The sequence below is a fragment of the Dermacentor variabilis genome, chromosome 1, assembly GCF_050947875.1.
Source record: "Dermacentor variabilis isolate Ectoservices chromosome 1, ASM5094787v1, whole genome shotgun sequence".
NCBI lineage: Eukaryota > Metazoa > Arthropoda > Arachnida > Ixodida > Ixodidae > Dermacentor > Dermacentor variabilis.
The window spans coordinates 190073086-190097135 of NC_134568.1; the positions used below are offsets into that span (position 1 = coordinate 190073086).

At 40.5% G+C, this 24050-nt stretch overlaps 1 protein-coding gene across 1 annotated transcript in view; it reads left to right on the plus strand.

The window, feature by feature from the left end:
* The first annotated feature begins 6134 nt into the window (after positions 1–6134).
* LOC142590007 (importin-4-like) overlaps positions 6135–24050 on the plus strand; it is a 114117-nt gene continuing 96201 nt past the window's right edge. The window contains exons 1-5 of the mRNA XM_075701815.1: positions 6135–6376; positions 10511–10597; positions 13253–13338; positions 16151–16192; positions 20100–20232. Coding sequence (XP_075557930.1) covers positions 6311–6376; positions 10511–10597; positions 13253–13338; positions 16151–16192; positions 20100–20232 — 414 coding nt within the window. The 5' untranslated portion in view covers positions 6135–6310. The remainder of the gene's footprint in view (positions 6377–10510; positions 10598–13252; positions 13339–16150; positions 16193–20099; positions 20233–24050) is intronic.

Sequence of the window (24050 nt, forward strand, 5' to 3'; positions counted from 1 at the left end):
CACGATCTGGATGGTATGGGTGTCCGATGCAACCTCTTGAACATGGTTCAAAGCTTCTCTCTAATCGCACGTTCCGTGTCAGGGTTGTTAATGTGTTATCTCGTCCATTTACACAGGAAACGGGTGTACCACAAGGTGGTGTACTGAGCTGCACCGTATTCGTTGCAAAAATGAATTCCCTATGTTGGGTCATACCATGCACAATGTTCTAATCTGCGTATGTGGATGACATACAAATAGGATTTAAATCATGTAATATTTATATCTGTGAGTGACATGTACAGCTTGGCCTAAACAAATTATCTAAGTGGGCTGAGGAGAATGGATTTAAATTGAACCCTCAAAAAAGCACGTGCGTTCTATTCTCGTAAAAGAGTGGTATACCGCCTGACCCCGCTATCTTAATGGGCAACGGCTATCTGTCAGCCACGAACATATTTTTTCAGGAATTGTCTTAGACTCCAAACTAACATTTCTTCCCCACCTCAGGTATCTGAGAGTGAGGTGACTGAAGACAATGAATTTACTGAAGCTCTTGTCCAGCACATCTTGGGGAAGTGACAGGAGATGCCTTTTGAGCCTCTACAAAAGCCTTGTACGGTCCCGCGTCAAGTACGGAGCTGTAGTGTATAGCTCTGCTGCGCCTAGTGCTTTGACGATGCTAGATCCCATTCACCACTTAGGTACACGCCTATGGTTACAGGTGCTTTCAAGACAAGTCCCGTAGGAAGCCTGTATGTGGAATCTAATGAATGGTCATTACATATCCAAAGGACATATCTAAGTTTTTCCTAAGCTCTCAAGGTTAAATCAGATGTGGAGCATCCATGTCACTCATCTATTCGTGACGTCTCTACTGCCAGGCTATTTCTCAAGCGCCCAGGTATTAGGGCTCCATTGAACCTGCATTTGATAGCACTGGCAGAAAAAACAGGCGTCCCATTTCTAAAGAATGTCCTAATGGCTCCCACTCACCTACTTCCCTCCCTCCCCCCCCCCTCTCGTGGGAATGGCAGACCATTCAATGCACCGTCTTTTTTGTATAAATATCAGAGCGTGCGCCGGAAGCACATATACACTCCCATTTTCGTGAACTTCAGGAGAAGTACTCCTGTACAGAATATTATAGAGATGCCTCCGAGTCCTCTGCTGGTCTTTCTTACGCCGCTCAAGGACCTTCATTTTCAACATCCCGGGCACTAAATCGACACACAAGTATCTTTACAGCGGAAATTTACGCTATAACCTCGGCTACCCAAAAGAAGGCTCACAAATCTCGCTAGAACTATTCTGTTTAGAGATTCATTAAGTGTAGTCAGAGCTCTAATTATTCCACGAAAACATAAGAACTCAGTTTTTAATAAGCTGTACAGTTTGTTGTGCTCCGCATATATGTACAATCAAGTGATTGTCATATGCTGGGTTGCTGTTCATAAAGGTATAAAAGGCAATGAAGCTGCTGACGAAAACGCTGCGTCAGTGACTTATAGCGACACAGATGCAAACATTCCTATCCTTTCCACAGTCCTCAAGTCTTTTCTACGCCGTAAGCTAAGAAAGCATTGACAAGGACAATGGAATACCCAAGTAATGAATAAGCTGCATGTGATAAAACGAAAACTAGGAAACTGGATAACTGGAAAATTAGCACGATATAAGGAAGTATTTCTTTGCCAATTAAGAATAGAACACACTTAGAGTACTCATTCTTACCTCTTGATTGGCAGCGATCCTCCTACTTGTTAAGTGCGGCAATAATCTCACAGTTCTCCATATTATTTTTCAATGCCCTGCAATAGAAGCAGATAAGAAAAAGTATTTCCCTTCTGTATATGCGAAACCATACCTCTGCACCCGGCATTTTTTCTTAGCAATGAACCACTTTTTAATCTCTAAATCGCCTTAGAGTTTTTAGCTGAAATGGACACCCTGGAAATCATTTGTCCAGATAATTTGAGCACCTGATTAACAGCCCTCGTATAATGATGATGAATATAGTGTTTTGTGGCGCAAGGGCCAAGCAGCCCTTGTAAGAAAAGCTCTTTTGAAGCACTTTTGACACTGTTATGTTTTTTTTTTGTATCATGTTTTTAACGAAACCCAATTGCCATAACCCACATCACTAGCTAGTCAGTGTCATTATTTTAGTGCCTATATGTTTTACGCCATATACAGCATTGTTTTATGCCCTTTTACAGCCATGTCACATCTACCATGAGGAATTCATTGTCCATGCCATCCGCAATACATCGTTAATATTACCATGTGTCATGGCGCTCTTTGGCCATTACTACCCCTTGCGCCATAAAACACCACACATCATCAACAAATATTTTACATATAAAATACAATTTTTTAGACATATGCATTGAAATTTTTGCTAAGCTCGTTTCGTGTATCGCGCTTTGGATGCACGTTAAAAAAGCCGGCAGATCCCACGACCTGTGGCAATCGATATTATGCGAAGCCGTGTGCGGCGAGCCTACCAAGTTAAGAGGAAGCTTTAGCTCGAGTGCTCCTATCTAAATACATGTAAAAGGAGAATTCGTTTTTCTCGGCAACCACTGCACCAATTTTGACGAGATTTGTCGCATTTAAACGAAAAACATAGAATCTAGTGACTGTTGGTTTCGAATTTTTGAGTTAGATTGTGAATTTTTTTATTAAAAATTGGCAAAAATCGGAAATTTTCAAAAAACGAAACTATCAAGTTTACAACTCTGTAACTTAACCACTAAAAATGATAATACAATTCTGTGAATTGCATCTAATAGTACATCTAAAGCGGACAAAATTGATATGTTGCACATGAATATGAAAAAATTTAATCATAGGGAAATACAACTTTTGCAAAACCGTTGTAACCAACGTAACAAATTCACGTAAGATGTAAAATGACATATTGAATTTGTCCGCTTTGAATGATCTAATGAATGCCGTTTACAGAACCGCGATATCAGTTCTTGATGCAGAGCTATGAATTTGTAAACTTCGCGATTCTATATTTTTCAAACGGTCAAATATTTTAAAATCGTTTTAAGAAAATTCAAGCCCTAAATCGAAATTCCGCTTCCAACAGTCACTAGAATTTAACTTTCTCTCTCAAATGCGGCAAATTTCATCAAAATCGGTCCAGGGGTTATCTCATAAAAACGTTTTTGCGTTTTACATGTATTTGAATAGGCCGCGTCGGAGTTGGGCCCGAGCTAAAGCTTCCTCTTAACGAAACGACCTTGAGAGCACCAAGACGTATAGGCAGCTGTTTCATGACCTACATGACACGCATGTCATGACCTGTCATTTTGGTCATACTCTTATCATACTATGCCGATTTTGGTACATATCAAGACGTAGGTGGCTGTTTCATGACCTACATGACACGCATATCATGATATTCCAGTCATGACCTATCATTTGTTTTTGTCATACACTCTTGTCATAATATGTCAATTTTGGTACATACCAAGACGTAGACGGCTGTTTCATGACCTACATGACACACGTCATGATATTCGTGTTATGACCGCGATCATTCATGTTCGTCTACACTCTTGTCACACTATGCTAATTTTGGTACATACCAAGTTAACGAAACGACCGTGAGAGCACCAAGACATAGGCTGCTAGATAGATATTGTCAAAGTGGCAAATGTTCGCCAAGAAATGCTTCGCATTTAAAACCCTAGCTTGTCTTAGTTACTTCAAAGCCCTTGCGGCGTCTCACGTTGCTTCCCATCGTTGAACTGAATGGATCAACGAATAAATCAATCCATCCTTTCACTTCAGTACCAGCTGTTGACAAATTTATGACGTTACCTGCAGCATCTAATCGGAGTTTACTAAAATCGTGCACCGAGAACGCGTGTCGTCTGGTCAAGGAGGCGACGTACTATGTTGTACGAAATTAAAATACCTTATCATAAATGTGTGCCTCGAAAATACCGCTAAATATTGTTTTTGAGAAATTAGACTGTCACACGCTCTATGAAAGTTGCAAAAATTTTTGCCTCATCCGGCGGCGGCGCGCTACGGTAAATGTAGCCTGTTGCGTTGACCGTCTAGTCCACGACCTACTGGAACTCCAGACCTGCACAGATATCCGGCTTCTATGGGAGCAGCTTGCGCCCACTTTCGTTCAACCGACGGCCGTAGGTGGCGCTTTTATAACCTGTTCGTCTGCTACGCGGTGGGCGGCTGTGCGGCGTTGTAATTCGTACGGCAGCTGTTGTGTTGTGACGACCTGCTTCTCTAGTTGATGATTTCTGCTAACACAGTGACAGTGATGTCACAAGGCTTTGATCGGTTACTTGGCTCCAAAAGTTGACTGCCCGAACCTAAAAAATGTCGGAGCATGTAGTCCGCTGCTCTCTAAAATAGCGTTAAATAACCGCTCCTATTGCCTTTTTCAAGCAGATTATTATAAATCACATTGTGTATAGAGTTCGCAACGTACACAACAGTTTCATTGTACACGTTGTAAAATTCGCTTCTGCGCTCTTTAGAAACTTGAAGCCACCGTAATGTTCGACGACAGAACGATTACCACTCATTTTAACTCGATCTTAAAAGTTGTCCGTGAATGCGTCGCGAGTTCAAAATGTGAATTATGCACACAGCTTCACTGCGTACGTATCTTAAGAGGAAGCTTTAGCTCGGGCCCAACTCCGACGCGGCCTATTCAAATACATGTAAAACGCAAAAACGTTTTTATGAGATAACCCCTGGACCGATTTTGATGAAATTTGCCGCATTTGAGAGAGAAAGTTAAATTCTAGTGACTGTTGGAAGCGGAATTTCGATTTAGGGCTTGAATTTTCTTAAAACGATTTTAAAATATTTGACCGTTTGAAAAATATAGAATCACGAAGTTTACAAATTCATAGCTCTGCATCAAGAACTGATATCGTGGTTCTGTAAACGGCATTCATTAGATCATTCAAAGCGGACAAATTCCATACGTCATTTTATATCTTACGTGAATTTGTTACGTTGGTTACAACGGTTTTGCAAAAGTTGTATTTCCCTATGATTAAATTTTTTCATATTCATGTGCAACATATCAATTTTGTCCGCTTTAGATGTACTATTAGATGCAATTCACAGAATTGTATTATCATTTTTAGTGGTTAAGTTACAGAGTTGTAAACTTGATAGTTTCGTTTTTTGAAAATTTCCGATTTTTGCCAATTTTTAATAAAAAAATTCACAATCTAACTCAAAAATTCGAAACCAACAGTCACTAGATTCTATGTTTTTCGTTTAAATGCGACAAATCTCGTCAAAATTGGTGCAGTGGTTGCCGAGAAAAACGAATTCTCCTTTTACATGTATTTAGATAGGAGCACTCGAGCTAAAGCTTCCTCTTAAGCACCAACGTTATGCTGCCGCCGTACCACGCAGAAAAGCTAGCTTTACAATTTGAAAAGAGTTCCGTGACACGATCTTTAAGGCCTGCAGTGCAGCACGTTTAGCACTGGGATCGCTTAATTTTTTGCAAGCTTTCCACTGAGCTAGACATCCAACGACATTAAAAACAAGATGTGCTCACCTTCCCTTGAAACAGAATCGATCAACCTATTGCACATATCGGGCGGAGGACTTACTCGTGAATACTTTTACTAGATCATCTGCCTTTCACTACGGCACACAGCAGCAAATCCTAATGTCATCTACGACATTAGGCTGTCTGTAATCAACTAAAAAAGGCTAGATTATCCTATGAATTTTTTAAAACAATTTTTCCAGTCTCTTACGGAGGCTAGGAAAGGGAAACTTATGCTGTCGATCTAGCATTGCAGCGGCCACCTATGCTCGTTGTTTACATTTCTTGCACCGCTCCTCCTCTTCTAGTTTCACTATTAAAACGCAAAGCATTCGTAAATATGTCTTCTTTTGTATATTTGTGAATTTATTCATTTACCGCCAATAGAAGCGCTCTGTGCCTGCCGAAATGGCAAGACAAGCGCTGAACAGAACGCAGAAGCAGACGACAGCGAGCAGGTTATAACTAGCGCCAGTTTGCTCGTACGTTCTTTCCCTAGCGGCAAAAGGGGCGAACTAGACCAGGCGTGCTGGAGAGGGAGATCTGTGCAGGTCTGGAGTTCAGTAGGTCGTGGTCTAGTCATAAGTCTAGTAGCCTAGCCGGTCTAGCAGCCACCGTATCGTAGTGTGGCGCAGGTCTAGAGCGACAGGAAACTCTATGTAGAGCGACACAACTTTTAACAAGCAGTCTAGCGTAACGCCTTAGCGTTGCTAATAGCTTTGAATCTCCTATAACCGTCACTTGTGGCGCAACGAGCTGCCAGTCAACATGGCAGCCTCCCTCGAGAGCATTTTGTTGCGCTTGTTGGTCCCTGACAATGCTGTGATTGCTCAGGTACGTTACTTTTTGCAAAATATGCCGGAATTCTTCACCGAATCCACGTTGAAATGTCCTAAATAAGCACCCATCTTGGTCACTTCTCTTGGCGCAGTTAACTGTGTTTAAGCATACGAGCGCATGTCACACGCACATGTCCCACGTGCGTTAAGACAGGCAAAAACGCTAATAGGAAATTTGAAGAATCGCTGTTCCCTATCCTTTGAAACGCCTATTAAAAGGCTTGATGTGACTTCTGTTCTCGTTTAACGGTTAAAAGTCGCCCAATGTAACCTGCTTTCGCTTTTTTTTTTTTTTTCATTTCCTACATTTTTATTACAAACGAGCGGAGTTCACGTACTCTGAGCTGTGTGTGGTGCCCCTGCCCTCCTGCCTTCCATACGAACGAAGGTTTCGTTTTAGTAGAATGAAAGCGCGTTACGAATAGTTATTGTTACTTGTGTTAAAACACTGATCTGATATATATTGTTCTCGCACCGTGATTATTTTTTAGCTTTCCACGCATGCAATCATAAGCACTGCTTTCGCTGATCTAGCAGACGTGCAAACAATGTTACCTGTGTAGTTTGCAGTGTTAGTCACAGTTGTGAAGGCACTCTGCAGTCTAGAGAACAGCAGCATGTAGGTGGTAATATACTTATCAATTTTTGCTGTATTTGTCCTCTCTGACAAATAGCAATTTCAGTAATTATTAGAAATTGACTGTCATCACGTTGCAACTTTGTCACCGAAATGTGTGTGTGTGTGTGTGTGTGTGTGTGTGTGTGTGTGTGTGTGTGTGTGTGTGTGTGTGTGTGTGTGTGTGTGTGTGTGTGTCACCTGGCACGAAGTGCTTAAATGTCCGCAACAAATGGTGCACCAACTGCACATCGCTGTACTGTTTTGGCGCAAGCACAATGCCAAAAACATGAAACCTAGAATTGTGCAGGCACACTGAAAAGCAGAAAAGATGTTCATGTGTCGTCACATTTTCTGTCACTATGTGTGTCTGTGATACGATTTACCATAATATGAAACCTAGGCCCACAAGGAAAATATTTTAAGTCAGCTGGAACCTGAAAAAGACACGAGAATCTCAACCCACGCCCTGGCATTACTGCTACACATTGTTTGCTCCAAGGCAGTGCTTTGTAGGTGTGAACTTTTTTTTTTTCTGTTAAAGCTATAATAGGTACTGTTGAAGGCATCAAGGGACTCCAATTTTTTCTTAATGTTCACTATTGCCGAGACATGCATAGTGACTCGCTCTGCTTGGTCATATGCTTGTCACAAAAAAGGGGGGGGGGGGTTGAAACCTTGGTCACATCAAAAGCGCCAAAAACCAGTACTAATGTCATATTGAGAAGCACTGGTACATGTTGCTACATTTGGCAGGTGAAATCAAGCATCAGCAGAATGGTTTCCAGATAGCGATTCCATTCGTGAGGTTTGTGTGAGGATAGTTTGTGCTCCTGATTTCGTGACCAAAGTGTAAAATGAGCCAGGAAAGCTGCTCCTGCTGGGTGTGGCACATTGCAGTGTATGCTGTGTGGCACATTGCTTGCTAGGGACTGGTTCTGCTTGTGGTATGTAAGGACTGTGCATTGCAAAATTACGCTTAGTATGTATGTGAACCATAAAACTCAGCCAATTAACCTTTGCGGTTTTGAAGAAGCCACATTTTCTATACAGTTACAAAATTCAAGCTTCTGCCTGTCAACCGTGGGCTGCCTAATACCCAAGTCACACAGTACACTTTTGATTGTAATGTTGGCGAGTGGCATCAAATTTCTTAACCAGGATTGGCTCCCTTCTGCAGCTTGTGCAAAGGAGCCAATCTGCCAATCGCAATTTACAAATTCGATCCTGGTCAGGCTCGATCACGATTGAAAGTGTCCCCTGTGACACTGCAATTTTTACGCAAAACCCAATCACAGAAACTGCACCATTCAAAACAGCATGCTTAACTCATTCAAAGGTACATTCTTAATATAAATCCAGCTTTTTGTCTATTCAGCAGTTAAACTGTTCAGTCAGCCTGTCACCTGGGACCACTTGTAGAAGTAATTTAACACTGGTAAAAAGCCTGTATTACTGACTGTAAGTTGCCACACAGTAAGTTGTCAAAGGGCAAAGGTATAATAAAGCTTCTTACATTTTTCAATCCTTATGCTATGTACAAGCATCCCTATGAGTCATTCACAATGGGTGGTGTTTTTATGTTGCCATTGTTACATTTATGCTAATGTTGTTTGGGAAATTAATCAGCTACTGTTACGAATACCAACCACGCATCTTCATAGATGGTCTAGGTGGCTGTAATCACCAAATAACATATTTTCTCATGAACAGCAATATATACAACTGTGTTCACGACAAAAAAAAAACAGAGAGAGAGAGATAGCCTAGCACTGCTTGCTGTAAGGAAGATTTACCTCCGAGTTTTCTAAGGGGGCATCCAGGCATCCACATCTAAGTACCTCTGGTAACCATTGAATTATGTTGCATTTAATGTATGAGTGTTGGCCTACCAGGTAATCACATTGGAACTATGATGTGTGCTTTTAAGGGTCTTTCCAAGAAAGCAGCTGAAGGTATCCCAGTTCATAGGCACCATCATTACGTGATTGTAGCTTTGTTATTATAGTATAAATTGAAAGTATAGTAAAATTAACAACTATAGCATCTTACGCAGTTAAGCTTGGCTTTCTAAATTGTATGGCGTGCAGATCAGTCATGTTTATGCAAACCTGTCAGAACTTATATTTTTAGATGGGTTTATTTACAGTTTAAATCACATTTGTAGTTGATTTTGTTGAGTTTCAATGTATAAAACTTAGCTGTGACAGTTTTTTACACAGTTTTGCGAGAAAATAAAATGTAAAATTTCACTTCTGTGATGTAGTATTTTTGGTTTTTATACAGACGTTTTCATATTTACACTGTGGTTTACTAACAGCACATTGGTAGGTGTGCTCTGAAATCTACTAATTAATATTAAGGTCTGGCAAGATGCACACTGACCATGTGAGGTTAAAGAGCTGTCCAGCATGCATTAAGTGTCGCAAGATGTAGCTTCTGCTTTTTTACTGAAATCATAACTACATCTGCTTAGTGCTTAATAGTGTAGGATTCTTTAGCCAGTGCTTGTCCCAGCTTGGCACATAGGGTTACATGGTTACCTGGAGGCTGTGCCTGTTTTGCAGGCATTGTTTCTGTGTTAGCTTAAGTTTTCTTGTTAACTGACTGCCAAATGGCAGGAAAAGTGTCAGCCTGGCTGAGAGTTGCCTGTACCCCATCTCACCAAAAAAAGTGCTTTATATTTGGCAAAACCATACTAAAAGCAGGAGAAAGCAATGCCACGAGGTGCCTAAAATCATGGTTGCGCTTGAAATTACCATGAACACCGAATGTATAGGTGCTGAAGTAAGGTTCTAAATTCTTTTCAAAGTTTTGCAAAGTGGAGTAGCAGGAGCCTAAATGATGATCCAAAGAGTTTGAAGGATGGCACATGCACATATAAAAAGACTTGGCCAGCCAATTGCTAGCTTAGCAAAATATGCAGCCAGTGTACCACATACTGTACTAATTAACATAGTGAAAGATGGGGTATACAAATTTGTTACTTTACATGGTCAAACTATGCAGCTTTGATCAGCTGGTTGGCATTGGGACAGAACAATTAATGTGGTATTCATGCTTGAAGCAATCTTCACATATGTGAAATACCAAGGCTCAGACGTGATTTACCAATGATTGTCGTCACTAGAACATGCACCTAATCACAGTCGAAAGCAATAGATGCATCCTGGCTCTTTGCATTGGACAGTGGAAGCGTTCAGAATGTATAAACATTATATCAAAGGTGCAGTCGACTAGCACCTTAGCAGTTCTTGCTTGGCAGTGCACGAGGCCTATTGTCTGCCTATTCAAATGCCAGACCATGCTGTGCAGTCCTAATGGCGCAGTCTGTGTAGTGCTGCCTGGTGCAATACATAGTGGGAAATTTAGAAGTCACAATATCTGCACCAAAAGTCTTATTTTGAACATAATTCAGTGAAAATGAATGCACTTGTTTTAAATGGTAGATTTGCTATGTGGGCATACTGCGCTGGATGAGTGTTATAATGTTGCAATTTGGCTCGCACACAGGCAACTCAGGAGCTCAAGGAAGCATACAGAGATTCTAACATTGTGCAACACCTCTGCCATGCACTTTGCATGTCTGAGAATGTTCAGGTAAGCTCATTTCAAAATCATTTTACTTGTGTCTTTGTAGAATATTTGTCATATTTGGAAAAGTTGCTTTCTTCATACAACCTATTGTAAGCCTGTGCTGTAGCCAGATGTTGCATTTGGTCTTTATGCAGGGTGTCCCAGCTAACTTTAACCAGAGTTTAAAAATATGCAAATGTCGCGTAGTTGGATAGAATGAAGGTAATGTTTGCCATTGCTTAAAGATACTCAAACTATTTTTCTCATTCTGCCTAATTATAACATTAATCTTAATTAATCACCTTCTCAATTATAATTAGATTAAACATGTCCACAAGAAAATTGTATAGCGACATGAAAAACTCTCGTACAGCTTTCTGTTCCTCAATATAGGCTATATAAGTGTTTTTCCGAGCATGAAAGAAGCTCGAGAATACACGTAATGTTCCTCGAGCGGCCAGCCGCGCGGCAATTTCACGTGCATTTGCAGGCTTCTTTCACGCTCAGAAAAACACTTTTATGTAGCATGCAAAAAAGTTACACCGTGGTAAGATCCAGCCCTTGAAGGACATCACCACCACCTTGGGCCGATGGTTGTCTCAGAACGTTTGTAGCGCTGCACATTACCCCAGTAAGGGGTGAACATTTAGAGTTATGTCCCTTGTGCAAGCACAATGTTTCGCTTCTGCCACAGATGAAAATGAATCAGCCGTCGCAGGTGAAGACGTAGACACTTGTACTTAGTAGGTTTAATGTAGCCATAGCAATACAGTATCGAAGTTCGGGGGGAAGAATTGTGGCATGAGAAGATGATGAAATTAATCATGTTGGTCAGAGAGAGAGAGAGAGAAAGGCAAAGGAAAGACAGGGAGGTTAACCAGAGATTATCTCCGGTTGGCTACCCTGTACTGGGGGAGGGGAAAGGGGATGCAATAGGTGAGAAATAGTGAGAAATAGGTGAGTTTTTATGTAGCATGCTGTGATATAGTTTTTGTGAGACGGCTTTGTCTAAATAATTATTCTGCACTTAAACAATTTTTTTTTCAGAGACCCTTTAATGGGATACTGAAGAGCAACACGAAATCAGTTTTATAGACAAACTATGGCTTCAGAAATTTATTGTCAATATTTGGTAGGAAAATGTTGATTATGGCCAGAGGAAATTGAGGTCCAGCTTTCCCTTCTTAAATTACATACCAAGGGCTGATATGTCAGTGTGATTTCATGCATGTCAAAGTCACGTATTTGCATTGTTTCAATGCCACAGATGTTTTGAAACTTGCTGTGTGGAGTATTTGGCCCCTTTAGAATGTAATATGGTTCTTCTTTACCATATGAACTATTAACTAGGCCTGGGCAGAGGCTGTCAAAATCATTAATGCCATGGCAAACTGGTGTGAGAACTTCAGGCCGGCATCACTCCCGGTCCTATTTTCTTTTTTTTTTCTTTTTTTTTTACCCCTTTAACGTTCTTGCTTACCAAGGCTCTGCTCATAATAAGAGGGGGTGTTTTTCTATTGTAGAAAAGTAATTTGCTATTACAGCTCAACTTAATGGGTAACTTTAGTATCCCTTTCAAGTAGTACTGATGCAAACTTTGACAGCTATTGTTTTCCTCTGATGATTACTTAGTGATGCACCAACCATTGTACAGAACCGCATAGTCTCCACTCTTTCAGAAATAATTACTTATGCCCTCCTTTATTAGTATGACCACTCTAAGTTTCCACGCCACAAAACACTGTGATGCTGCTGCTGACCCATTTGTAAATGTAGCTGCTAATGGATGACGTGATATGACAGATAGATGATGCAGACATCTTAGTGCACATATGCCCCATGAAGAAGATTATGAAGAGTGCATGAGCACATCAAGTCATCTTCCGTGCAACCAAATCAGTTCTTCCCCTCTGCCTCACTTCAAGTTCCTTCTCATTTTATAAATGATAAGACCAGTAAGAGGAGCTGCTGTGAACAAAGGGAATGGGAGGGGTAGGTATCTATGCTTCGTGCAACAGCACAGATTCAACAAAATGTTTATCTTTGGCCCATGTTGGGGGTAATGAAGAAATAAAACAGCCTTGAGATGAAGCTTGCACAAGCTAGTCTGCTGTTTGCTGCACTTGCATATTCCCATGCCCCATCCCTCACCTGTGGGTCGATGCTGAAAACAAGAGCTTGCTAGAATCATGTGCTGTGTTCATACTGTGTTGATGCCTATTTCACAGGACACTGTGGCTTGGACAGTATTTAAAGTCATAATAAAAAAATGTCCTAACCTTTGCTGACCATTTATACTTGGTTGAAGGTGTCCACATGTACGGATGAGTTGAGCAGTGTATGTACAGTCCGCCACAAAATTTTACGGATCACGGGATCTGAGAAAAAGCTCAGTATATTCGCAAGCTCACAACGGAGTCTGGTGTTCACATTTCCAGCCGCTGCTAGTGTACAAGAGCAACATAATGATATACGATTTTACTGGATACTTTATAGGCTGCTCAGAAATTCAATGTTTTACGAGATCCCGTGGTCCATAAACTTTTGTCGTTGACTGTACTTTAACTTTGAAATATTGTGTCAGTTCTTTGAGGGCACCTGAAGTTGCCATAATGTAGCTCTTTAGAAGTTTCTAATTACTTAATTAAATGTATGCAATTATGTGCTGTTTATGTATAGGTACGGCAATACTCGGCAGTGCTTCTGCGGAAGAAGTTGTACCGCTTAAGAGGCTGGAAGAAACTGTCATTAGAGACACAAAATGGGTAAGTTTATGAGCCTAGGTTATGCCACCTTGGTGACTTCGAATCGTTTTTCATGCCTTGGTTATCAATGTGTAGTCTTCATGTTCTCCTTGAAGCAGAGGGTAATTTTGTTACTGCACTCAACATTTGTAGACTATTCTGCATTACTTATAATGTTCTTGTATTTATCTTCAGTTATGTGTGCATAATGTAATTTTCATATTATACTTCTTCATTCTTGATGTATTTCATGCATCAGTGTTCATGTCTTTATTGGTAAAACTCATGTTCATGTTGTGCGGCCAGTTATGACTTCACAGCCGCTAAGCCACTGGGAGTTCAAGAAGGCAAGCAAGCTTTGCTCCGGCTTTAGTTTTGCACCTGGATCACAGTGAGAAACCACTAGCTAGGATGTTGATGTGAATTGAACAACTTCAGGTGACAAGAATGCTGCAGGACCTGCAGCTGTCTCGGGACAAAAGCCAACTGCATGTGCTGCACTTCGAGCTTACAGAGGGAAAAAAATCCAGTCTCCGCTGCTGCTGCTAGTGCGTGATTGGCAACATGCTAGTGAAATCTTGCTTATTAAGCAAATTTATTTTTATCCTGATAAGTGGAATTGAGTAGCTGGAAGCATGCTATATTAAATCTCACCACTTAGTCAACAGTGGTGTAGCTAGTGGTTCATGATTAATATAGCGAACAGCCCTAATTTACAGATGCAATTTAAAGGAAGTAACATGACATGCTGTGTTGTATCCGTCATGCCCTGTCCATAAACCTCAGCTGTACACTATAGTACTTTCCGTTTAGACCCTCTGGTTAGGCTTTCCGGTTAGTCCTATCTGCTTGGGTAAGAAGGCTTGCGTGTCTCGTGATGGGGTCTGCCAGAGAAATTTAACAAGTTTCTTCGTCACTACAGCTAGACATATGATTGCATGTGGGTGAGCCTGATATGCTCACCCACTTAACAAAGTGTCCCTGACATTTTGTTAAAAGCAACTGTTGATTTGTACTGAGCTTCCCTTTTCGTTTAAAGTATGTTTGCCAATACCAGTTTTCATATTTTTAATTCATGTAGGCACAAATCTTATTAATTGATTAAGGGATTCCAATTAATCAAGGTGACTTTTTATCAATACTCAGCTGAGATTTGTTTGTTCATAGCAAAATCTTTTTGTTTTACTCTTCTGCAGAGTATGGCTGTGTGATGCAACGGTGTTAAAAATTTATTGCAGTTCAACACACTGTCTTAAAATGGTGCTACTAAGGTTTTGTTCACAGTGCATGCCTGCTCTAACATAATCACTGACGTCACATGTAGGAGCTCTCCGAACTTCCTGATGTAGTTGTTTTGATTCAGGGTTTCTTTCTTAAAGTTATACTGAAGTCATACAGGCAAATTTAGTGATGTTTGGAGTTAGTGCACTTCACCACATCGAGTGCCACTTTGGCGGCACACTGCTAAACGAGAAAAGAAAGTGCCATTTGGAATTGATGGCAGTGTCGATGGGTAACTTAGATCGCACATTACATACCTGTTATTTTAGCCAATATTTGCAAAATAACATTAAGACGATCAATTGTCACAAACAAAAACCAGACGTCATTGCATCCACCACCCAAGCAAAGCACTGCACATTGGGAAGTCCTGACAGTGGTCGAAGCGTTGGCCCTAAAAAGGCTACACAAATGTCATTGGCAGAGGAAGAAGCATTGCTTTCATGAGCAGGAATACTTGGAACATATTAAATCACAAAAAAGAAATGGTTTCAGAATTAGCGCTGACTGTCTGCTGATTATTATTTTATTTATATTTGAAGCATTGCCATCGAGTCTATACACGCTTTGACGCAGTGAAGCGAGTCTGATGATCACACTTGTAGGCAAGTGTGTTCTCCAGAGAGAGTCACTAAACCTTTCCATATGACAGCATGCAAATGAACACGAAATGCATTCACTTAAAGTGGCAATAAATTTGCTCATCTGACAGAAGTATTATTTATGTATCCCCTATGCAAATTGAAGAATTATACATTTTACTGGAGCCACAGAGAAAGTTTGAAACAACCGCTTAGTATTTACATGGTTGAAAAGTTGCCATAGTTGCTCTTTAAGGCACCAATTACATCTGTCTTTTGAAGGTTTTGTTTTCATCTTTTATTGATACAGTCATCACTAGAGACAGGCAGCAGTAAAACACATTAGAAAGTAAAAAAAAATTTCATTATGTCTAACTGCATCTGCAAATGTGGACTCCACTCTTGAAACATCTAATATTTCAGATGCAGTAACAGATCAGCTATATTTCACGTGCGGTATACTTGAAAACGCCCAGCTCACAAATTCACCTGCTCTAAATGATTGCTGTTAAATACAATTAAACAAGAGACGCCACTACATGAACACATTACTAGTTCCACCAGCAACCATCCAGACATCTTCCATCACTTTCTTCTAAAGTGCATCTTATGTATTAAGCAGTTTCGCAGTGCAAGTCGAATCAGAAGTGTCATAATGCGAATTTTTAAAAATTATTATTCTCATTAGTACTTGTTGTTCTGAGGTGGTATCTTGGCATGTAAAATTATAGGCACAGCACCTGAAGTAGATAATGTGGCCCAGAGTAAAACAGGTGTGAGAAGATTCCTAATTATGGTGGTAGCAGTGTATCTTTCAGAGCTGCTTTTTTTTTTTTTTTTTTTCACTTTCACTGGTTCAAGCATCCCCCTCCCCATTTTTATCTGATGCCATGCCCTGTTTTGGCACTTGGGGTGTATTTTATTTTAGATAATAATTCTAGTATGACTGAAGTGTTGCCTTTTTGTTTCAGGTTGAAAAGTGGCCTTCTCCAAAGACTTACTACTGAACGAGAGTATGGTTCCCATTTGTTGCACTGTTTTTCATTCATATTCAACATTTAAGCATTATAACAAAGCACATAACAAAGGGCTTTGAGGAAAATAATATCTGAAACATCACCGTATTTTCTCACACCACCCTGTAGCACATGACAGGTTCTTGAAGATATAATTTGGATCATTGCTTTATTTTGTTGCATGTTTAGTAGGTGGATGTCTCAAAACTAGTGTTTTTCTTGGGATTTTTTGCATGTGGACTTGGCCTTAGTGCTGACTTCAGTAAAATTATTCCAATCTGTTCTTGTTCCAAATTGGCTATTAGCCCTCCGTGATAGGTCAAAATGACTTACGCTCTGCCCATTTGGGCATGGTGCCCGCCCATATGGGCTGTACTCGAGCCATTCTGACCTATCACCGAGGGCTAATGGCAGATTTGGAATAAAAACAGATTGGAATAGTTTTACATTATACCAGCCCAAGGCTGCATTTGCAGTATGTGTCTTAATTACAGTTAATTAGTATATTTTACTCATCAGAAAGTTGCTCACTTGAATTTTTTATGCAAGTAATGCTTACATCTTTAAGTACTCCAGCCTAAGGGGGAGAAGTGAACTATGAAAAATGTCTTAGTTATAATTATGCTCTGCAATAAAGTTGCAAATGTGTTGAAATTTCGTTATTCTAATTGCTGCTTGACTATAAGTTGACAAAAAAGGGGTCAGCACCTTTACATCCACTGCAAACATTAAAGGCACACTAAAGGAATGTTAGATGAATGTAGATTTCTGTATCAATCTTTCAAAGTTAATACTTTAATTTTTTTTTTTTTTTTGGCAGAAGGTCAACTATTAGCAGAAAAATGGAAGTTGAATTTGGGAGTTGAATTTCATTTTCGAATTTGGCACCCAAAGCATGATGCCAATCACGTCAGTCTGACATCATGACTTTCGAAGTATTTCTGCATGTTTAAGTCATTGTTTTATGGAATGAGGTCCCCAAATGCTGCTACATTCAGTACCTGGTTATGTTTGAGTACAGTGAAGTCGTTATTGATAAACGATGAAGTAGCACTGAGCAGAAGCTGCCACAATTTATGATATGTTGGAGAGTGTGGGAGTTTTTTAGTAGTGTTGCCACCCTCTTCTTTTTTATGCATCCTTTTTTGGTTACCAAGTGTCCGCTCAGAATAAGGCCGACTTATTTGACATTCCAGATGGGTAGTCTACCAATCCAGCTTAACTTCAATGTCTCTCTTTTGTATCCCTAAGCATGCCTAGATTACTTGTTGTTTAAAGTACTAACCTCAACATTATAGCAGCAAATTAGCTGTGCTGGCTATTTCCCAGACTTTGTGGCTTGACTGTTGTTCACCACATAGACTTTGCAACAAGAAGTGTCTGATGTCTCGTTACAAAACCTCATTTAGATAAAGGGTTACCACCTCAGAAGCACCTTTCAAGTTGAGATGGCTCCACTTGTTTGTATTTACAGCCGTGAGCAAAAGTATGTGGACTGTGGATTTCTGGAAGAATGCAAGCTTTCTTGCAGTACAGGCATGTAGCTTCAGATCTACAGGTATAGTGCAGTGCTCATACAGCAAACTTATTTGTCACGTTTAGGCTATATGCCTAGGTGGAAAATAAATTCAGTCGTTTTTAGTGGAAGGCGTAGTCCACATACTCTTGGTCACATGTGTAAGCTAAGGTTGGGCTAAATGCACCCATGGCTAGCAGAGCAGCTTTTTGAAAAGCACTGTTATATTAGCACACAGGTGTACCATTCATTGTGGTGCCCAACTGTCATATTGTCAGCTGCCAATGATAGAGCACACACTTTTGTTGAGTCTTGATAGCCGCAGCATCTTGCATGTAACCAACTCTTGTTTAGTAATTATTGAGTGAATGCTGGTGAGAACAGTAGTCAAATCAAACTATGCTGCACCGACTCATCTGTGTACCTGTTAAAAGTAACATGCCATGTATTAACATGCTACCTGCAGCAGTAACAGATTTTAGCAGTGTGCAGTGTGCGACTGTATGACATCGTGCTGTGCACAGAGGTGAGGCCAAGGAGGCTTCACAACTTTGCCGACTACATCTAAAAAAAAAAAAACAATGAAATGTTGAAATTTCATTTAACATGCGTGCTCACCAATACTCGCACTGTCTTAAGAGAATCTACCAGTTCTTTTTGGTTTAGAACAGATCATTTTATGTAGGGATAGTCTGTGTACTGTGTGGTTTATCAAAATGAGGGCTGTACTGAATAGCAGGGTTTGGGTAGAATGCTCCAAGGACAATAGCATTTCACTCGTGATGATGGTCAAATGTGACCTTTTGAGGGTCACATTTTTTCCTAAAAGTTCATCCCACCATAGTCCCTTAATTTCTTTTATTGCGGATTTTAATTCTCATAGGGACTTATTTTCAGAAAAATCAAGACAAGAAAATATCTTTTTAGATGGCATCAACAAAATATTTTGCAATGCGTGCATGGACAAACAGCATATATATATATATATATATATATATATATATATATATACATGACAAATGTAATGAAAATCTCGCATTGTGGTTTTATGTTTTAAATTGGTTTTAAATAATGCGGGCCTATATTTTATATCGTTCCATTTCATTTTCCATTATTATCATGTGTCCTGCCGAGGGGCCGACAAAGTAATCTTGCACCAACAGGAGAGCCTCCAGGTGAAAATTTCACAGTAGCGCTTTCAAAGATAAGAAATGAGATAACAATCAGTTTTCGAAGTGCCCATAACTCAGTTACATGTGCAACAATGCCGAATTTAAAGTGTGGACAAGATCATGTTGCAGTAAACTGGGCTTAGTGGGGGTGCCACTCCGGACATTTTCAAATTCTGCAATGGCAACATTTTGGTCCACTCAGAGAGGCCGTATCAGCCCTTGTGCTCCAATGAAAACTGACAAAATTGCAAATTTGACAGTATGGGCTGAATTTGACAATGTCCAGAATACCACCCTGGGAATACTTCTAAACCACCATGGTGGCAGCCACCGTAGAACATGAAAATTCAGTTCTGCCAGTAGCCGAGAAACAGCAGCACATGAGGTTTTCTTTTTTTTTTTTTAAGTCACAGGAGGTTGCAGTGCCCCCAGAGTGACATTAGGCAGCATTTAGTTCCGAGAAGGCGTGTTTTTCCAAACATTCTGTTGCCACCATATGTGCGCATCTGGGACCATTTGGGACTTGTTTCCATCGCTGTAAATGTACAGCGATAACCCTTAAAAGGGTTGACTATAGTGTAACATGTTTTTGCTTATTCCCCCTCCTCCTTGTCCCTTAAATAGTTTTTTAAACGTCATCAGTTTTGCATATTTTGTTGTAGTGCACAGTGTCTGCATTTGCGGTATCCTCAGTAAATCGCTTCTGTAAGAAATGCACCACATGCAGTTTTGTCATCTGTAGCCAAGCCTTATCACTTTTGAAGTGTTAATATATTCAAAGTATTACTTCCTAATTTCAATAAAGCACACTTCTTCCTTTGGACAGTAGCTGTTCGTGCTTCAGGAATTTTGTTCAATGCACATAAGAAAAGCTAAAAAATTCTGCTTGGAGTTGAGGTGTGCAGGTCACTGAAATCAAAGCTGTAGGCCCTTGAGCTTTTAATTATGCAGAACTGCTTGCAGTTTATGAAATATTCATATCTAAAAATTAATTGCACCTTTTGAATTGTATGAGCTAATCAGCCATTGTGACTTGTATGGTCTGTTGTGTTGCAGGGTGAGAAGTTGCCCTTTCTTCTGTTAGCATCTTGCCTCTTTTTCTTTCTTTATGGTTTGGTAATTTTGACTTTATGTCATTAATAAATGTGCGCAGCTTAAACTAAAACTGAACTTTGTTGTTCACTGTATGTGTTGGGGCCTCTTTCTCAAAACACAGAAAGCCAGTTGTCCTGGCAGTTTGTCAGCTGGTGGCAGTCATAGCCAAGCACGAATGCCAAAGGAGACCATGGACAGAGCTACAACAGCTCTTGAGCGCACTCATGCACAGCAAGAACATAGACGAATGCACGGTCAGTGCAGGCAGCCCTTTTATTTTTTCATCTTTCTTTGTGTTACCTTTGTTTTGATTACTTAAGGTTAGTAAATTATGGTAAACATTATATGGTAGCAGTCTTTGAGTGAACAGGATGACTTTCTGTATGCTTAATTACCTTTTTATTTTGCTTGTTCTTTGCATTTTTATTGAAACACTCATCTCATTTGAATTGTTTTTGTTTATATTATCATCATGTCAACACCTCATTTGAAGTAGCAAGCCCTGCATATAGCTGGGCTTACAGCTCCCTTAATCTCTCTCCCTCATGTTTAAACTATAACAATTTTTGTTCTACAGTGAAGCTTGCCACTGAGGCATATTCTAATGTAAGGTCTCCTATTTGGCTGATGCAACCCACAGGGTCACCAATTAGTTCCCAAACACGTAAACTGGTGTGCCTTTAGCCTTATCCTATGAACTTGGTCGCCAATATACCTATTTGCACAAATATAATGGAAGTTTCTTTCTCAGTATAACCAGCCTGTGCATTGCACCTTGCATTATATTTTCTGGGCCATGACGTGAGCCTCCCACCCCCTGGTGGTAGAAAGAAGCTGTAAAAAAAATAGAAACTCTTGCCTTCACACACTTTAGTGGTCTACACTTAGGCAATGGTAATAACTGTTATGACTAACATTGATATATTTAATTAAAATGTCTTGAGGGGCTAGTTGGTTCATTCTAATGACAGATTGCTAAATGCACAACATTGGGAAACGGCACCATACAAGAAAAGATACATAGAAAGATAGAGCGCAGACTACCAAGAAACCATTGGTGGTCTGCGCTTGATCTTTCTGTGTTTCTTCTTGTGTGGTGTCTTGTTTTCCAATTTTGCACATTTAGCAATCAGTCACTTATATCTTTTATTGATTTAATTTTCTGTGTGAAAGAACATTTTGCCCCATTTGTGTACCTACCAAGTTAAGAAACAGTAAATCTGACCTATAAATCTAATCTCTGTGGTGATGACTGTATATAGAAGGCTGGCTACTGATGCAAGAACATTTAAAGCCCATCAGATACCGTCAAAGGTATATAGTACTTCATGAAAAGTAACTGGTCCAACCGGCACGACACTGAACAAGAGACTATTAAATACAGTGTAGTAGAGCTTGTGTAATGCTAAGGGAGCATAGAAAGCACTATGTGCCCCCCTTTCAATTACTTCAGTATGACTGTTTTGTTCTGAATATTTCACATACATTTTAGTTCATCAAGTAAGGGAATGAACTCTGCTATTGGAAAAAAAAAGAAACTTGTTCTATGTCTGTGGCTCCGACACAAAGTGCACTGCATGGCTTGAGAATGTCAGCAGTGCAGTTATGGCATGCAGCCTGAAGAAGTTCATTAAAAGCAGACAAAGAAGAAACAAAGTTACAAGTAGAAACACATAGAAAGATCTACTGTATTTGCTTGCATAAAATCACTTTTTTTCCCAAAAGTTAGCACTAAGTTGAGGGATAGTTTGTTATGCAGGGTAAATTTTTTAGCAAACCTTTTTTTCACGCAGCCACCATTAAAGGGGCCCTAAACCACCTCCTCAGGCTTGGTGAAAAAAAACGCAGTCCGCACATAGCATACACTGCTGTGAACATCTCGGCCAAGTTTTGCAGTCATGCGCAGCATATGGATCTCGCAAGTGGAGCACGAAGTCACCTATTTCTTGAACGCTCTCTTTTCAACAGAAGCCTGCTCCTCACTCTTTTCTGGATGCTTTATTTTGTAGTGTTGCAGATTCCCATGCACGGCTGCTATTGGCCAATAGCTGACATCAATCAAGGAGGGTGTTCGATAAAGGGAAAATCAGACATCGACCCGTTCGTAGCAATTGTTACAAAAGAAACCCATATGGGTTCCTTGAAAGAAAAGCCTCACATTTGAAGAAAAGTTTGTCCTGGTCCAGGACTCGAACGCGGGTCCACCGCCTTTCCGGGGCAGCATGGGTCCCGGGTTCGAGTCCTGGACCAGGACGAATTTTGCTTCGACTGTGAGGCTTTTCTTTCAAGGAACCCATATGGGTTTCTTCTGTAGCAATTGCTATGAATGGGTTGATGTCTGATTTCCCCTTTATTAATTAATTCCGCAGAGCTATTACCTCAAACTCTTGCCTTTGCTTCGAGTTGTTGACAAATTCGACTTCGCCCTGCCATGTGCTAGCTCTGGTTAGCTCAGATGGTAGAGTGGCTGGCCCGGAAAGGCAGTGGCCCCGGGTTCGAGTCCCGGACCAGGACAAATTTTCCAACTGAGAGGCTTTTCTTTCGAGGAACCCGTATGGGTTTCCTTAGTATCACTTGCTACGAACAGGTCGATGTCTGATTTACCCTTTATTAATTACTTCTCTCCACTTTGCGGGTTTCCGCAGAACTATTACGTCAAGGAGGGTGTTTGGATTGGTGCGCTTCTTCGTACTGTTACTGTGTGTATTTATTGAGGCAGTTCAATAGACAAGGTCAAGTAAGCAAAAAATCTGCTTTTGAATTTGGATAATAATCGCATACTTCTGGAAGAAGCTGGCTGTCGTCTGCTCACGCTCAGCTGTGGCCGTGCACGTAGGAATTAAACTTCGGCCACTCTGCTTATCGGTGTCGTTGCCGTCGGGCCTCTCTAATTTCGACTGGTTTTGTAGGCTCAACTAGCCTCGAACCATGCAAAACCTAATGTCAGACCATACGCACACTTGCTAGCATGTGCTCATTCCTGGCCGTTCGTGGTTTGGGACATCGCTTCATAATGAGATATTGATAACGCTTCAGGATGTGCAAATTGTATGTGGCTAATACCCCTCTCACAGTGGACATATTAATGTCATTAGATCTGAATGCCATTCGACCCGTGGTGGTGCTACACAGGAAAAATTAGTCATTCAGTCATGATACTATATCAATAGCTATCATTGCCAAAAAATTGGTGAGAAAAGTCAATCTATTTATTTTAATATAAATATATGGCGTTGCTTCACTGAAATCATGCATTTAAAGCTTTTATTCCAGACTGTCTGGTGACTGTAAGCCAAAACAAGGCTTAGCCAGCTTAGTAGCCATAGCCGATAAATTGAAGACAAAACAATATGATTGCCATAGCAGCACTGAACGACGACACTCAGTTGCAGTAGATGAAGCAGTTAGTTGATGCTGGCTTTGCGTTGCGAGCAAAGCATACTGATCAGAGGAAGAGGCTCAATCATCGAATAGATGCAGATGCCATTCGAGACACCGAAAACATGTGCATACAGGCGCCCAATTGTTTACAATATGTCAGACTAGTAAAGCGACAGCCACCAGATGCCACTGAGGTGGAGAGTAAAAACATTGTGACAGATTGCTGTACATCTTTTTTCTAGTTAAAATGACAGATGCCCTAAACCACGCAAAATTAATTACCTTTTACATGAATGCTTCTCAAATGCAAAGACAAAAACTTCGTGCCACGAAGTCTCCAGCTGCGCCAACCAGACAACACACCAGAAGGCCGGGACATCATCAACAAGGCCCAGCAAAGATTTATGACAGCACGGATACATGAGTGCCACATGGTGATCCGGAAGAAAGAAGTCAACGCATTCTTCGCCAGAAGACAGCTTGAACACCAGGTAGCCCATCTCTTTTCATCAATTGAATCGTTTGCAAAGGCCGTGGCGTCCTCAGAGGAAATGAAACACAGTCAAATGCAGAAGAAGAAATTCTCATCCCTAATGAACGAAAACGAGAAAACAGGAATGTTAAACAAACACACAGTAACCAATTTATCATCGAGGAAGCTCATGAGCGAAGAAAGTTCAATCCTGGCAAA